At 29.7% G+C, this 19,327-nt stretch overlaps 2 protein-coding genes across 2 annotated transcripts; both read right to left on the bottom strand.

Moving 5' to 3' along the window:
- Positions 1-4,816: 4,816 nt before the first annotated feature.
- Positions 4,817-5,948, bottom strand: LOC105179491 (uncharacterized). Its single transcript, XM_020691759.2, has 2 exons — positions 5,363-5,948; positions 4,817-5,018 (listed from the first exon to the last, which is right to left on the bottom strand). Exon 1 carries the CDS (start codon positions 5,912-5,914, stop codon positions 5,375-5,377), a length of 540 nt encoding a protein of 179 aa, XP_020547418.1. The 5' UTR covers positions 5,915-5,948; the 3' UTR covers positions 4,817-5,018; positions 5,363-5,374.
- A 3,054-nt stretch (positions 5,949-9,002) lies between these two features.
- Positions 9,003-10,719, bottom strand: LOC105155429 (uncharacterized). Its single transcript, XM_088877748.1, has 2 exons — positions 9,601-10,719; positions 9,003-9,324 (listed from the first exon to the last, which is right to left on the bottom strand). Exon 1 carries the CDS (start codon positions 10,683-10,685, stop codon positions 9,630-9,632), a length of 1,056 nt encoding a protein of 351 aa, XP_088733874.1. The 5' UTR covers positions 10,686-10,719; the 3' UTR covers positions 9,003-9,324; positions 9,601-9,629.
- Between the last annotated feature and the right edge of the window lie 8,608 nt (positions 10,720-19,327).

Here is a 19,327-nt window from a genome sequence, read left to right as displayed (position 1 = left end):
TTAGACGGTAAAAGAGAAGTGGTGTCCAGGAAGGTGATAAAGGTGAGTGTGGAAATAACTCTACGCCCCTGGTTTCAAAATATAAGAGGACAAAAAGGAAAAGGGAACCAAATGACAAGCTGGTAGGAGAATGGATTTTCATACAAGGAAAGTAATCGACACTTGACATCCATTTTCAGAAGGCTAGAATTATTAGAGTTAGTGTAGTCAGCATGAACTGCTACATAACCTCAAATTAAACCATCAAAACCTCAACAGAGTCGGAAAGGGTCTTGGACGCACTACTGAGCTTCCTAAATATTTGTTAAACCAAATAAACATAATCGCTCATTAATTGTTTTAAAAAGATATATATATATATATCTATAATATTACAAGAGGTTTTTTTTGTTTTTACCAACTTTTGAATACTTAAATTTACTTTTTATTTTATGTTGTCCAAAAATGAGTATAGTAATTTAATACTTTCTTTATATATATCTCACTTGAATTCTTTATGCATTTTTTTTCTCTCACAAACTTTATATTCTTAATAAATTTAAAATTGCAATTTATCTTTTTTCTATATCACCTCATTCAGCAGTTTTTTTTCTTCTTACGGACTCTTTTTTTTTTCTCATTTCCTCACAACATGATTGTTTTGTTTCACAATTTTTTTTCTCTTTATCTTATACTACAGTTTCTTTTTTATATGCTTGTGGCGACTACGAGAGCAACGAGGACTACTGTATATATGTAACTCTTAAAAACACCTAAAAAATCCCTCAAAATGTTAAAGAGCAAAAATGGTGTGGCTCGAAACAACCCCAATATGCAACATGTCTTCCCTTCTCCATGGGAAAAAAGGACAAGAACTTCAAATTCACCGATTAGTTGGTGAAGAAAATTGACAATTTTGAAAATTTTATTTTTTGTCTTTTCAGTCTAATCTGTAGATACATATATGCATGTCCAAATGTGAGTAGATGAAGTCAAATCATGATTTATATATAGTTTTCTTCTACGTCTTTGTATATTTGCCATTTTTCAAATATCCCAACCACTCATTTGAAACTACTAATCAGCTGGTCCATTAGATACGTGGGAGCCGAACCTACAAATTTTAAATGAATTTGTTCCCAATAATACAACCCAATAGTTTAAACACAAAACTTTTCTTTGAGAGGTTTTATGATTAGTTTTCGAATTTTGGGTGTTTATGTTGGGTGCGTGAGAACGTTAAAAAAAAATAATCATAATAAATAAATATCTCTTACGGTTCCATTATCTTTTTCATTTATGGCGGTTCAGTGGGCATATGATGAATAAGAGATTCACAGAATGATTTTTGTGGACCATATTTTCTATATTTCACACAGAAAATTAAATGATAAGGTGAAAAAGAATTGGTCCTTTGATGTACAAGAAAATCAAATGCATTAATTAGTGAGCAGAAATTCATTACAAGCAATAATAGTAATTGTAGGGTGCAGGTGCAGCTACGTACATTTGATGGTTGGAACATTGTAGAAAACCTATCGTTGTACGTATGGATTACAAAATTAAGGGTTTTTTTTTTTAGGGAAAGAAAAAAGAAAAAATGATATGATACATGTTTTGCAAGTAATTGAGTAGGTGGGTTTTGTTCACAGATTTCATAGCTGTATCATTGTGAAAAAACAGAAAGAAAATGTGTGGATGGTGCGTTGGCTGCATTTTTTTTATAAAGGTGTTTTGGTAACAAAATGTGGGGGATTGTGTATTTTCACGTTTGATGTGTCCTGATTGTTAAAAAAACGATTTTTCTTTTCCGAGCCTGCACAGCTTGATTTTTTGCAATTTAAACCTGTAGGCTGCAACTTAAAAGTTTTGATAATTTTAGTTATTTTATGTGCAGGACCAAAAATGCAAATATATTCTAAGTTACATGATCAAAATTATAATTTAATTGGTCAACTGCAACTCACATTTAATTTTCTAGTCAAATTGATCGAAAAAAAATTAAAATTGACAAAATTTTAAAATTATAAAAATCAATTTATATAAAAATGCCACCCCTCCTAAGTTATATGACTAAAATTGTATTTTTTCTTAGATATTATTAAAAAATACTTTTTTGATTTTTGACAAGTTGTTTAATTGTATGTTTGACTGGAAAAAGTTGGAATAGACTTTTTATTATGTTATTTGATTGCCAATCATTCACAGTATTGAATCACAAAATGCCACGGAGATCCGGTCATATTTTCACTCTTGTTTCGTGGCCTTATGTCACTAACAGAAAAATCATTTTTTAAAAAAAATACATATATATATAATTATGCATATCACGTGTTCTATACTATACATACTAATATAGAACAAGATTTTAAGTCGAAAATGAAAAATTATATATTGTAAATAAATTATACTATTTATTATGAGTGACACATTTATAATAACAATGTATATGTTGATTATGAGTCTTGGTGTCAATTTTTATTTTTTCTAAATTGTCATGGGCTCTGAATATATATGAATAATGATAAATTATATTTTGTACAATATCATTCATACTCAACAATTACAATTTAAAGTTAGTTCTTGCTGCGATTAAATTCATAAAAATTATGAATACTGGTGAATCGAAATTATTTATTGTTGGTTTATATAGATTATCAGAAAATACCAATTTCACTGGGAAAATGGATTGTTACCTGCAAATAAACATATGAAATGGCATTTTTCAATATGAATTGAACTGAATGTACTACTTTATTTAAATTTTTAATCCACAATTACAAAATTAAAATCAGAGTAGATCAAAATGGCACCATGATAGGACAAAAAAAAATATATTTTTCCCCATTATTACTGACAACTTGTAAATTTCAGTTGTGACTACTAATACAACTCAAATCAAGCTGACACACATGTAGACATTTATATATATATATATATATATAGAGAGAGAGAGAGAGAGAGAGAGACACACACACACACAACACAATCACAACAAACATATGTGTGTGTATAGATAATTCACTTATTTATGTTTTGTGGGTGATCAAGTTTATTAAATGGGTAACTTCAATTTGGTATTGTGAAATAAATTTCAGTCCAGTGATGGAGGGTAATAGTATATTTTTGTTTATAATTCCTTATTTTTTAATCTAAACATAATTATTTGTTTTGATTTGGGGTTAAATAATTAAAATATATGTTTATATGATCAGTATTTGATATCTTAATATAACAGATAATTATTACTTAAGCAAGTGCCAGATCTCCATTCTATATATGGGTAATTTAATTTAGAGGGGTGTATATATCTGCATTTAATTAGCTCAAGTTTAAGTCTATATATATATTATATGAAATGCCATCATTAATTAACCTTTGAAAACTACCAATATTAATCTATAATATTAACTGATTTAGTATTATCAAAATAGATAAATACACGTAGGTTAAATGTATTTTTTATCCCGCAAATTGGTCACTTGTTTTCGGTTTTTTTGAGGCACATATGAGTTATTTCGATAATTTTTATAAAAGTAGGCACCAAATGGAATTGCAAAATATCTAAAAGTTATAGAACTTTTTTTAATTTTAGGAAAAATATATTTTAAATGAGTTGAATGTTTTTAAATCGTTGAATTTAAAATAACCCAAATAAATTCAAAGGATTTATTATTAAAAATTATGAATTTCAAATCGATCAATCCAAATGTATTTAAGGTAATTATATAAACAAATTAGCTAGTTCGTTGAGACACGGACATAAAGAAAGAATAAACATGTATGGCAGCTTCAATTAGGGATTGTGGAAAATGATGTGATTTGTGTTTATAATCATATCTCAAAAGAACATTAAAACATAAAATATCATTATGCATATTATGACAATTACATATAGTACGGAAATAAATGAAATAAATTTAGAAATTAGAAAAGCTGCAACGATGGAGAGTAACGACACTTGTCGCTGACCTAAAGCCATAATTGCCTCCCTACGTGCAGGTTTTAACGACTGACCATGACTCCAGGATAAAACCCCATTAGCTCTCAGCAGTGTCTCATCCCATGTGCACGACCACGAGAAGACTAGGAACCAGTCCACAGTCACATTGCAAAACTCTACAAATATTTGTGGGAGTATAAAATATTTCTCAATTCATAAACCATATAAAATCTATATCACTCTCAATGTGCCCAATGAAAAAAGCTAATGGTCCTTTAAATAGTTGTAAGAATTTGACCATTATAAAATATTAAGTGGCTAATTAAAACTCATAATATTATAATAAATTCAATTATAAATAGGTCACATAAATATATAAAATGTAACGGTCAAATATTTATTAAATCTTATAAATTCACAATTAAATCATCATATATAATAATGGGGCCATAAACCTCAAATAAATATCAAATTAAACTGGCACATTAAGATCAAATAAAATGTTGGAAATAATTTGACAATGCTGAAAATTTTAAAGCTTATTTCCAACATGTAAATGACTGGAGTCGAGCATGACACATTATTGTTTAAGCTTGTTTGGATTATTATCGAGCTTCAAAAAATTGTGTTTGAATTTGGTTTGATTACTATTCTAGTCGAGCTCAAACGAACTTTAATTGGATCAAACTCAAGTAATTAGATATTTTTAAGTATATTGTACTAATTTTACACTAATCAAATCAAGCTCGAGCCGAGCTCAAAAGCTTACCGAACAAAATGTTTTGTTCAAATTTGATTTGTTAAATTTAACAAATCGAATTCAAACGAATTTTTTATCAATTGATTTCAATGGAATATCAAATAATTCGATTATTTTTTGAGCACTAGCTTCAATTCCATAAAAACTAAATTAATTGCATAAACAGATAACATAAATAATGCAAGTAGGGTTTACATGGATTGCCCGCTTATTAATTAATAATTGTATCACTCTCTCTTATTACTACATATAAATATGTATATGTATCTTCAGATCACTTCCAAGCCCTCAGAATCGTCATCGGGGTGCTTCCATATGCATACAATCTCCAGTTTCCTGCAAGCATATATATATTTGCACCAAGCATCAGAAATTTGAGACAATTTCTTTTATTAATTTTCAATAATATCATACTAATAGTCGAAATAGAGAGTTACACAACAAAAAAATAGCCCAATAACTAGAAAAAAATTTGATGCTAAATCCAATATCGAGCTAATTAGCAAGTAAAATTTTTACGAAATTCATTGCTGAAGTAGATTAGCGACAATTTTTACTATTTTGCAAAGAATATATATAATTGCTATATTAGCATTATTTTATCTAGTGTTTTTAAAACTAGATTCTTGGGCATGCATGCAAGATAAACTAAATCTTATTGACTTAAATTGCAAGACTACCGTATCTTCTCATCAGTAGTGAGGAGGAGGAGGAGATTTGTATTTGTAAACCGGCGGTGGTGGTGGAGGAGGTGACTTGTAGATGTAAGGTTTCTTGGGAGGTGGCGGTGGTGGTGACTTGTAGATGTAGGGCTTTTCTGGAGGTGGTGGTGGTGGTGGAGGAGGTGACTTGTGCACGTAGGGTTTCTTCGGAGGTGGTGGTGATTTGTACTCGTATGGTTTCTTCGGAGGTGGTGGTGGTGACTTGTACTCGTAAGGTTTCTTTGGAGGTGGTGGTGGCGGAGGTGGTGACTTGTACACGTAGGGTTTTTTGGGAGGAGGTGGTGGTGATTTGTAAACGTAGGGTTTCTTCGGAGGTGGTGGAGGAGTAGGCGATTTGTAGACGTAGGGTTTTTTGGGCGGGGGTGGTGGCGGGGAGTACTTCTTGGGCGGTGGTGGAGAAGAGTATTCATAGTTGGCGGTGGCTTGAGATGGGAAGCTAATTAGTGACACTAATACCACCAAAAGAGTGGTAATTAGTGAGAGCTTTAAGCCCTTCTCTTTATTGCCCATTTTTGCCTGCAATGATAGGTTATGACATTTCTCTCTGGCCCTTAATATAGATTTATATTTTACCCTATTAATTTACTTATGAAAAATTACCTAGGAGTTTTCTAACATTTGAACAAGTAAAAATGTTGTATTGATTAAGTGTGCATGGTCGAAATGACTTAACAAACCGGGAGAGAAGATTCGACTGCCTTTTTCAACATACAACCACTGGATCATCCAAATCAAATGACAACATTGTCAACATTGACATTGAAATTTTTGAACTTGTTGTTTGAGAATTGAGATCAATAGAGCATCCACGTACATCACTTGCATGTGTAGGTATTTTATTTTTAAAAATGATATTACATGATTACATCGACATCTCGATAAATTGAACACGCTTATTCAATGAGTACATTAGTATAACTAAAAATAATGAATAAATTATAATAACTCACATAAAATACGACAAACTAATACACATACATCCAGTGAGACTCAAAACCATAATTTCAAACTTATTTATAGGATCTCTGTCTTAATCACTAGAATAAATCATCATGGATCATCACTTCTATAGGTAGGTAACTGAAAACATGCACAAATCGTGATAAGCCACGACTATTCCCATCATATAGCGTTAACTAAAAACAAATTATTTTTTCCTATAATTTTGATCTTAATGAATCATAGTACTCCATGGTTCAATTTTTTTTTTTTTTTTTCTGTTTACATCCGACTCCAACAACCATCACAAATTCGGGCGCACCTCAAAACCATAGGTTGTTAATTATATATTTATAAGTTATTCACTAACACAATTTTTACATCGAACAAAAGATATTCAACAAAGAATAACTCCATTTTCGAAATTATCATGAAATAACTTTATTTAATTTGTTAAATCATAAATTAGAAAACATGAATAATTATATATTTTTAAATGTTTACAAAAGCTGTAACGGATGAGCATAAAAGTATAAATTGATCGACTGAGTAGCAGCCAGGTCTAGGACAAGGTAATATTAATTAAAATTAAAGAGGACAATTCCAAGAATGGATCGTACCGCCGGTGACTTTGAAGTCAACTCCCAATACCTAACCTCCTCAGACATTATTGTCTTTTGCACAAGTTCCGGTCACGTAATTTACATTTCCACCTATGTAATTTATAATAATAGTTTCTTCTGTTTCTATCCTCTGAGTAAGCTTAAACTTGCCGGTGATAAACAAAGAAATGTTTTTGTTGTAAACATGACCCATATACGTAAAATTTTAATTTACTTCGAATTTGATTAAATTTAAATTTATTATATAATTAATATTAATATCTATTTATTCGATCTAACCAGATTTGATCTTTAAATATATTTTCAGCCGATCAATCTCATTTTCTGTTTAATGATAAAAAAAAGTTATTGTTATAATCATTAGATGATTAAAGATGTGTATTATTCGAGACCTACTTGTATATAAGTCTTAACGGTATATATATAATATTATTTTTGTTGATTATTAGATCATTGATTATATTTAATTATTTAAATATATATCTTATAAGAAATGATTGATAGTTTCTTTCGAAAAATAAAAAAATCTCTATATTTTTTTAAATGTGAGTAGGTGAACAACTCTAATACACTTTTACGAAAAAAAAAAAAAAAGATTTTGAGGCATCCATCCAATAACACAATAATGCAAGTAATTTTGGGGTTGGAAGTCCTTTTTATTCCATGATTGAGATCTGAGATCCTCTATACATAGTAATTTCCGGGCTGGACCCGTCAATCAGATCATGTCTCAATCTTCTTTACCTCACATCATTTTCAGTAAATATTTTTTCCCATTTCTCAAATTTGATACTTGTTTTAGAAGGGCTGTGGATAGGACATAAATGGAATTGAGGAAATTAATTATTTCACGACATAAAAATTCACATATTATATAACATTATTATCTGGTTAATTACATGGTACGTATAAATCACTCCGAACTGACTATTATTTACCCAATTGATATTTCATTATTTCAACACGTCGGGAGCTTAATCCGCCGTCTGATACCCAATAATAGTGTTACTTAATTTCTGCAGTATGTAGTGTATATAAATTTACGAATATTTTTGTTTAGTCATAATAATATATATATATATATATTGTGATTATCTTTTTTTTAAGAAAAATTGCTACGTGTGATCATGCTTTATCAATTTATAATTGTTTTTTTTTGTGAGATGAGACTATATATATATATATGTACATATGTATATATCACTATAAAAAAAATGATTCAACAGTTACGAAAAAATTTAATATTGAAATCAGCATTAAGCAAATGACCAATTAACTCGTATATATTTTAATATAATTCATTACTAAATTTGTTAAAATGTATATTTCTATTGATAAATATATTAGTAATTAAATATCTTATATTCATTAACAATGAAAATTTTACATGCCTATGAGCTCGACGCTAATTTTTTTCGTTGCTATTAATCAATTTTTTGGTTGTGAATGGTTATGAATTATGAATTTTTTAGTATGAATATATATGTAATAGAGGTAAATAAAAGCCTAAAAGTGGAGTGTGTGTGGATATATATATATATATATGCTTTGTTGAAGCAATTAAACTAAATAATAAGTTTTTGCAGGGGGTGAAATTATATGGAGGGGGAAAAGCTGAAGAAAAAACAAAAAGCAGAGGGACAAATTTGTGAAAAGAATAAATTGGAGGAGGGTAATTTATGTGTTTATCCAGAAGCCATGAAGCCAGAATAAAGAGCCTGCACCAGCTTTAATCAAATCAAGACAGCTACCGCACAAAACAAACTGTACTACGTAAAAGATATTAAGTAATATACATCAAATTTAGTTATATTTAATAATACCATATATTTAGGAAAAATTCTATTCAAATATGTCTGAATCATACTAATCAATTATATAACAAGTGTGATATATTTGACATATATTTTTTTAAATTATACATTAATCAATGTACTCGCCATATATATATTAATTAACCAGGTTTAATTGTACTCTATCTGAGTAATTATATTAATGTAATAAATGGAGAAAAGCAAAAATAGGAGGAACTGAAATGATGGAGAAAAAATATTGGAAAATTTTATTGGATATTTGAAGAGAAAATAAACATAAAACCTGGAGTGGATTCTGCCAAGACATGATATTCATACAGTAATAATTATAATTGATAAACATAAAGAAAGAAAGACAAACAGCACACGCACTACAAACTACTTTTACATGAAGCAAATGATGGAGAACATTGTCTGCATTACGGCTTATTTTACAATATTCTCTCTTCCTGCATGGATCCATCGCTTTCACTCTCTCTCATCCAAACCTTGTCGTTTTCATGATCCCCATCAACTTTTTATTTCGGACATTCTTCTTAATTTCCTGCATAATCAATACCATTGACTTGCTGTCATTACACAACACATCTATATAATAATTATAGTAAGTAATTAACTGCTTAAATAATCCTATCTTCATGCAGAAACGTGATCAGTAAGACTATTTTGATCTCAACTTCCCAAACTTTGATCTTTGATCTATATACTTGCGCGCAGTCAAATGAAGAATTATATAACTGTAGGTAAATGCATTTCGAAATTATATATCTTGATAAAAACAATGACAGAATTGTTATTCTTGCACATGCATGAAGCTTACACTTTGCAAGTCTGAGTTCTTTCCGTTTCTCAGTAGTGGTGAGGAGGAGGTGGAGAACTGTAGTAGTAATGATGAGGCGGTGGGGATTTGTGGACCGGTGGAGGAGGTGGTGGAGACTTGTATTTGTAAACTGGGGGTGGTGGTGGAGGTGATTTGTACACGTATGGCTTCTTGGGAGGAGGTGGAGGAGGGGACTTGTGGACTGGAGGTGGTGGTGGTGGAGACTTGTACTTGTAGACTGGGGTTGGTGGTGGTGGGGGTGATTTGTAGACGTATGGCTTCTTGGGAGGAGGTGGTGGAGGAGACTTGTGAACCGGTGGTGGTGGTGGTGGAGACTTGTACTTGTAGACTGGGGTTGGTGGTGGAGGAGACTTGTGGACCGGCGGTGGTGGGGGTGGGGACTTGTACTTATAGACTGGTGGTGGTGGTGGAGGTGACTTGTAGACATATGGTTTCTTGGGTGGAGGAGGTGGAGACTTGTATTTGTAAACCGGGGTTGGTGGTGGTGGTGGTGGTGGTGATTTGTAGACATATGGCTTCTTGGGAGGAGGTGGAGGAGGAGACTTATGAACCGGTGGTGGTGGCGGTGGAGATTTGTACTTGTAAACTGGGGGTGGTGGTGGAGGTGACTTGTAGACATATGGCTTCTTGGGAGGAGGTGGAGACTTGTATTTGTAAACTGGGGGTGGTGGAGGTGGGGACTTGTACACATAGGGCTTCTTAGGAGGTGGTGGTGGAGACTTGTACACATAGGGCTTCTTAGGAGGTGGTGGTGGAGACTTGTACACATAGGGCTTCTTAGGAGGTGGTGGAGGAGGAGACTTGTGCACCGGCGGCGGCGGTGGCGGAGACTTATACACATAGGGTTTCTTGGGTGGAGGAGGTGGAGACTTGTATTTGTAAACTGGTGGCGGAGGTGGTGGTGATTTGTAGTGGTAAGGCGGGGGCGGAGAAGGCGACGGATAGTACTTCTTGGGTGGCGGTGGAGAAGAGTAGTAGTAATTTGCAGTGGTGATCATAGGAAAGCAAAGTGCCACAATTGCCACCATCAAAGTGGCAATGAGAGTAGCCATGTTTGTTCCCATGTTTGGGTTTTGTTGTGTTCTTAAGCAGCTTCTCTTCCCCCTTTTATAGCTTAGGTTTTACCATTATCATCATCACTATATAATTAATTTAATTATTTTAATCACGGTGAAATCATAATTAAGTATTTAGTTAGCCCTAATTGATTGGCTGTCATTACATCCTTGGAACAATTCATTGACTTTTGAGTCTGGAATAGTACGTACTTCATGATCAGTTGTTGGTATGTATTTGTTTATTTAATTACATATTAGTTTTGAAGAGGGTATGTATTTGTTTATTTAATTACTCATATAAATATATATGATCATGCTGCAATAATTTCAAAGAGGGAAAATATTCCTATTTCTGGTCCTTGTCTCTTTTCGATATACATATTATTATTTTTCTCTCAGTCAATAGTAAAAAAAAAAAAATAGCTTTGAAAACGTGTGTGGAAAAGCTGCCCGATTCTTACATAATTTCTTGTGAGGGGACCAGCCTGCCTGTCTCTCCTTCCTTTCATATTTGCAGAGGTTTGTTCCGTGGACGAAGGAGGAATCCTCAAATTAATATCCCTTATACATTTTTAATTAATTATATCCTCTTCAAATTAACCCCTTTTTTTTTAACAATTTACATCATAAATTTTCAATTCACATCAAACATCTATAGACATCCATATATTGGTAAAATTCGGACATATAACCTTGACATGAAATCTCAACCTCGTCAATTAAATTATGTCTTATTTGGCTCTACAATAAATTGCTCTTCATACACTAGAAAAAACTTTACTGTTGTCTACATTTTGATAGCTATGAGCTAAAAGTTATAATAAATGAAAAAAAATATTAGAGTCATGACAAAAATATTTACCGTGCATGGTTCTTATTAACCATAGCAAATCTTTTAGTTGCACTCGCAAAAATTACAGCTAACAAATATTGCGTGATTATTAACTCCGACTACTTATTTTTAACCATAATGAAATGTCTTATTTCTTGCAATGGTACGTAGTTTAGGTGAACTATCTCTTATAAGTTGCTTGCGATCACTTAAAATGATTAAGATTAATGCAACACGGAAAGGGAAAGTGCAGATTCATCAATTTGCTACCTAGTTTTAATGTAATAAATTGTTATGCCAGATTTGGAGTGAAGAAATTAACAGAGGAAGTGGGAAATGAAATAGAATTCTTACTCTACATAAAAAGGGTACCATTATCGTCAGATCTTTTTCGTTTGTAAGTTTTCCGAAATTATAGAATTTTAATTTAGATTTCGATGGTTTTAATTAGTTTCCTTAGGGACACTAATTTATAGTGCATTATTGGAAAAAGTGAAAGTGGAAATGCTTTTTTCTTTTTATATATATACCATTTGTCTCCTTTTTCTTTATTGCAGGACATACAACTTTGGCTAGTACGCGTTTTTTTCTCGATAATTATTAATAATGGCAAAAATTTATGGTAAATACTTATTATTAACCATAATTAAATAAAATTGATGCAAAAAAATTAATTTTTCCACCATAAAAAAATTATTTGCCATAGCTAAAAGTCATGGTAGAAATATTTGTCATGGCTTTAGCCATAGCATATATTTTAGTCACCCTTACAAAAACCACAGCAAAAAAATTTTGCATGGTCGTGGTCAATGACTATTTACTATAATTATTTATTATTAACCATATTTAAATATTTTATTTTTTATAGTAATTATATATTTGAATTTTGCAAGTTGATAATATATTAATAATTTCAAATCAGAAAATGCATCCAGAGTAAATAAAAAAAAACAAGAAAATAGACATTTATGAAATTTGAAAAAATACCCATAGTTGTGAGATCACAATCAAACTTATATTATTTGAGCAAGAAATATTTAGAATAACTATTTATTAAGATATTAAATATTAAATAATTTCTCTCCTCTAATAATTTAAACTATTAAATAAGTTATTATTAGAGTCAAGCCTAACAAGAGATGTTGAGATGGAATTTTATTGCCACACATTTATAAAAATAAAGTTTTCACATGCAGAGTTTGTACTTAAGGGGATATTAAGATATTAAAAATAATAAATTATTCCCGTCTCACATCTTAAATTTTTAAATAGAATGATCGTTCAACAACAGTGTTGGGCCACAAAATCCACCAACCGGAAAATGATATATATACCAATTTATTTAAGTAATATAAAGTTCAAAAACCAAATTTCTAAATTAAAAACAAACATTCATAAACTTGAATTACTATCCAATTATCAAGAATCATTTTATTGGGAAATTGATAAGCAAGAAATATAAATTATAAATATTAATATATAGTACGTGGGTGTCAGTTCCAGTAGTGGGCGGCTAATTATAAACCTAAACGTGCATGCATGCTTGGTTTAATTGAATCTTGAATGCAATTAAGGTTTCGTACATCACATTTTCACGTGGCATTTCGATTTAAATTAGGATCATTGAACTCATCAGAATTATGTATTTAGAGATACCTCAGATTAGGTGAAGACCAAATCAAACTTGTCATTTGGGGAGATAATATATGAGACAGCAACATTAAATAACAATCACAGTGGATACTTTTTTTTTTCCCCCTTTGAAAAGTAAAACATATACATACATATATATATATATGTATATATACAGATCTTCAGTACTATTGTCATACAATAATTGATGAAGATTCCTCCATTTTTCTAGAGGGAAGACTAGGCAAAAAGTATGGGTTGCTAAATCTTTTTACTACGAAAATGTGACCATGTTTACGTAATTGCAGTCTCATTTTATGTCAAATTTCGACAAAACGTTTCACACACACACACATATGTGTGTGTATGTGTCCGAATATAATTGAGCGATTCCACATTAAGATGCGACACTAGAAAAGAATGGAATATTAATTTGTTCACTAGAAATCATTATGGGACCGTAAAATAAAATATATGTAAAAATTTAAATTTTAACAATAATAAATCGACAATTGTCATGATTTCACCTTATGGCAAACACATTTGTTATAGTTTTTTAGCTGTAACTAATATTTTGGTCTCCCTCGTAGAAAAAATGGCTAATAGCGAAAGGTGCAGTCGCTGTTAATTACGTTTCGACACAAAATTTTTTTATTTTTAACTATAGTAATTGACCATAATAAAATGTCGTATTTATGTACCGTGAGAGGTTTTGGATTTTGTATACATGAGTTACATAAGCAATTTTATATGGAAAATATTAATTGTAAAAGAAATATAATAAAAATCCATTAATCTTTCTAATTAGTACTATGAATGAATTAATAAATAATCAATACAAACCACTTAACTAAACTGTGTCTTGTAGACAAGAAACCTATTCATTTATGTCAAAACATTGCTAAATGGAACCAACTGTCTATTCCGTCATCAAAAGTAGAGAATTTTTTATCTAAATTATTTTTTTTAAAATAAAAAAAGAAAAGAGTTAGCAATGTTCGAGAAGGCTATTTACTAATCATGTTGTCTGATAATTGTACTGATTAAGGGAAAAAGAGAGAACTAATCATGCAATTTGCTATGGAAATATATAATTAAATGTGGAGATATGAAAATAACGTAAAGTCATTCAAAAAGGGGGATCAAATATTCCAACTTTAATTTATTTTTTTTTATTTTTTTTTTTGTAGAAATATATAAATATAGGTAGGTGTAATTAAGACAAGTCTGAAACAACATTAGACATGTCCACTATCTCAAGAAACACCAAATGTAGGAAACTGCCTCTTCAGTTTGACAAAACCAGTAATTCCATAATAAACAAATATATATAATTAATTAACTCTTGCACAAGTAAAATAAAGCGGCACTGCCGACGGATCTTTTGAAATTTTATTTTCTCCAGATTCTTTACTCTAATATCTAACTATCCCTGATTGCGATGTTCTTTCTAATAATTACAACAATAATTAAGCATAGTAATTTGGTCTTTTTTTACTACATTTAATCTATTCCAAATAAATTTTTAAGTTAATTCTTTATACGTACATTTTGTGTAATTTCATCTAGATATATAGTTTTAAATAAGTCCAATGCTTACTTATATTATTAAATTTAAAATATAGTATTCCCAACGTTTAATTGCTATAAATTAAATGATCATTATTAATTATAATTAAATAAAATCGATGTAAAAATTTACTTTATTTGGGAAATAATATTCGTTGTGGCTCTTAGAGATGGTAATTGTTTTAGCTACGTACCACCAACGTCAATATTCTTGCAATTATTTTTTTTAATTATAATTACATATTATATTTCTTCTCATGTCAAGCGATATGATTTGCTAAGTACACAATTGATTTGTGTGTATTTTGACAGTAGTTGTTGGTCTGTACGTTGCTTATAAATTTATACTAATTAATTATCATTTTTTTAATGTAATAAACTGTATGTAGAAATGCAGTGTAAAGTGTTTTTTTGCTGAATATTAAAATCAGAAAAATGAGTACAGGAAAGGAAAGTTAGGCAGAAATTTGTTTCGATGATTCATTAAAATTCAAAGGTGAAAAAGAAAGAAAAGGATTGATGAACCATAATATTCACCAATTCAGGAACTAATCATTTAAACATGGCAAATGTTTCGGCCACCCTCGCAAATGCAAATACCACAGTCAACAATTGTTGTATGGTTATGGTCAATGACTATTTGCTACGGTTATTTTGTCTTTAGCCATTGGTTAAATATTGCATTTTTGTAGTGTTGGGTGTAAATTACGCTTAGATCCGTTGCGGTTTGAAAAATTATGTTTAGTGCCTTGGAAGTTTGCGTCTATTTAATAAATAGGTCCCTTCATTAGTCAAAATTTACTAAATTTGTTGATATTAACAAAAGAAATTGAATGAAAATCGACTGATTATTGTAGGTCAAACAAATCTACTGTGACTAAATTATCTTTATAATTAAGGGTAAAACATATATCTCCTTACATGCATTAACGTGTGAAAATATATAATGGTAATTTGGTCATCAAAATATTTATTTAACCTGAAATAAATCATCAATAAGTCAATTAGAGGTAAATATGAATTTTAATCCATTTTTTTGTTAATATCATCATCAAATTCAGTAAATTTTAACTAACGAATGAATTTATTTATTAAACAGAATCAAACATCGAAGCTACTATCATATAATTTTTTTTAAACAATAAAAAATTTAAACATAATGACACTAAATTTCAGAAAACAAAAGTGTAATTATCCCATTTAACAATTAAATTAAGAAATCTAATTTAGACATGATGCTAATTAATAACGGGGGGATGAACCTAGACATTTTATAAGTAAAGATCAAAATATTAAATTTTCATCTACAAGAGCATGTTATCCTTGATACGGACATGACTGATTGATGCTCTCTCACAGGCACCCTTAGATCAAAATTTTTTATTTTAGTTGGATTTAACTAAATAAAAATCAATTATATTATAATTATATTATTTTTGTTACGTGACTAGTTATTAATTTAACAATCATACTCTGATTAATAATATCAATACCTATTATTATAATTGAATTTTTTAAGTAATAATATCAACACCTACCGTTGAATAGTTAATTGGTGCTGAAATTAAGTAAAGGAAAGAAAATCGATTTGTCCAGAGTCAACTTCTCGTTCCTCTGCAGTTACTGATATACGGATCTGTCTTATTTTCTCCTATCTTTTGCTTAGGATTCTTGTTTTTGCCATAATTAGTACACCGAAAACGACATGAGCAAGATACGTACGTATCTACATATAAGTGTACATAAACTTCATTTCCACTCTTTTTTTTTTTATTTTTTATGGTTGTCCATTATTAAATAAAAATATTAAATTATCATTAATGTAATGGTATATTATTATTCTTTAATTTCTAAAAAAACTTTACGTATAGAAACAAGTAACCTAGAAATTAGAGATTATTTTATCTTCATTTTTAATTAAATAGATAGATTAAATTACATAATAGTTCTATGCACCATTGAGCTATTGCAACACACATCTACGAGAACCTGAAATTTTCAATACATTTAAATTCAAAATCAAAATCAATACATCGATACTTGCAAACAATGAATAAGCTCAAAGAAAACAAAAAAAAAATAAAAGAAATTATTTTAAAAGTAGACTATATACCCACATTCGAAAAATTCGAACCCACAACTTTTTGATTATCACTAAAAGAAATTACTATTGACTACAATTAAAATAGTTATGGATTAAAAATCGTGGTAAATAATTTTTATTTGACCACGACTAAATAAAATCGATTCAAAAATATAGATTTTTCATCAAGAAAAATTTATTATATATGACGTGGCAAATGTTTTAGCTATTCTGGCAGATACCACAGCCAACAACCATTGCATGATCGTGATCAATAACTATTTATTACGATTATTTTATTTTTAACCACGATAAGTATAACAGTTTTTGTAGAGTGTGCAGGCCTCAAGCTTACCTGGTGGTGGAGCAATACTTGGTGAAGTTGATCTTTGTTGATCTCACTCTCTGCCCTCTAACTATCCCTTTGATTTTAATTAATCCGCCGTGGATCTAATAATATTTTGTATTAGTATCTTAATCACCGACACGACAAAGCTAATCACGTATGAATTAAACTCATAATTAATTAGCATAATATAGTACATAACGACACTGATTTCCTAACAATCATGCACAGGATCGTAAGTAAATAAATTACTAGTAATTAATCACGCATACTGTCGTTGTTTTGGCACACTGTGTAGATTAATTACTCAAGGTGTGGACTCTGGACCATATTAGTGAGAAGTTGAACATGGACACTAATGATATATTAGATTAGTGATCATAATTAAAATTTTATATTATTATTTTATATTGATCGATTGATTGCTGTAAATTAAATAATCACACATTTTATATATATATATATATATATAAGTTGAAGAAAAATAATCCCAAAATCTTAATTGTGGATGTGATGTGAAGTCAATGTTTGTTAGGTGAAAATTTATAGCTGTCATCAATGACAGCAACCTCTTCGCTGCGTACCAAATTTCAAGATAGAAATACGTAGTTTTATTAAGTAGTTAGACATCCAGAAAATTTAATTTCGAGCAATTTAACTAATTGATAGTGAATTTATTATATGTATTACGTAATTAATGTATACCATAAAAACTGAGTAATTGCATACAGAGTAAAATAATACTTTCAATGTAATCATTAATTAATTCGGTGAAGCTAAATTTAGTATTGTTGTTTGTTTGTATTAATAATTAATGATTAATTATAGATATTATTAAATGATGATCATTTTTATATATATATGTTCATTAATATTAAAATTTACGATATAACCTTAACTTATTAAAAATAATCTGAAAAATATTTTTTTTCTTGAGTATTTATTTATTTTTTATATTTATCATTAAATCTTCGTGAAAAAGCTACGTTGATTTAGAGGGTGTTTAGCTGAATTTACAAGCTCTTTAAAATATTTTATAAACTATATTTATTTGGCTAAATCTTTTTTCCACATAACCTCAGAAATTTGAAAACATGATAATGCCCAATTATTGTTAGGCATATGCGTTGAAGATGCCATGCAAATTTAGTTGCATGTGGAGGCATATGATTAGACTTTTATTTATTTATTTATTCTTTTATAGATAGTCATATATATATATATATAGAGAGAGAGAGAGAGAGAGAAAAGTATATAACTATATGGGTTTGACTGTTTAATTGTTGATTTTAATTTAATTAAGAGCAAGTGGGTACTGCTTTTCCAAGCTGATTAGGCTATTTCTTGTAGAGAAATGTAGAAAAATCGACCTACTTTTTTATGCGGACTGAATTGTTTATTACAAACCCTTATCACGTCTTATATTATATTTTCAAGATAGATTACATTGACAATTATTAAAATTAGATTGAAAAATTATAAATACTCATCCTGATGTTATAATTATAATTTACCTTCACACTTCATCAAAAACAAGAAATTAAACAAATTGACATATCTTAAGGGTTGTACTCTTAATTTAAAAACAACAGAAGATATTTATACAAATAGACATAACATTGAGATTGTCGATGTAATTGACCATATTTTTAATATATAAATATCATACATACGAAATTCAATCCAGTTGTCGATGATTAAGGGTCCGATTATCACTTTTGATATAAAAATTATGTTGGCAGACAAAATGTAAATAACCTATGGTCATATTGTGGTGGTAATTAGAGCCAAAACCATTCAAACTCTTTAATACACATAATAATAATAATAATTTGTATATTTATAGAAAATATGAAATACAATAGAAATGTAAATTTACAGTAAAAATGAAATAATTGTGTGGAATTTGGAGGATGGTTCATGAAATATCCTACGTGTGTTAAAGAGTAGGTAGGGTGAAATCTAGAAAATTCTTGTCGTCCACAGTTTTGACTATGAAGATGTGGTATAGTAGTACCGTGCTACTGCACCCACTAAGACATCATCATCACCTACGGTATCACAATGATAATGTAGATGTAGAATAATAATTTTATTATTTTATTTTATTCACCTCCAACTATTTACAATGTAAAATTATAAAATTAAATTTCATTGTACCTCAATGAGCTAAGGATCTACATACT

This window comes from Sesamum indicum, linkage group LG2, assembly GCF_026168435.1.
Source record: "Sesamum indicum cultivar Baizhima isolate 11 linkage group LG2, ASM2616843v1, whole genome shotgun sequence".
In the NCBI taxonomy this organism is placed as follows: domain Eukaryota; kingdom Viridiplantae; phylum Streptophyta; class Magnoliopsida; order Lamiales; family Pedaliaceae; genus Sesamum; species Sesamum indicum.
The sequence above is the reverse complement of the archived record's forward strand: the minus strand, read 5'-3'. Positions and strand labels throughout refer to the sequence as shown.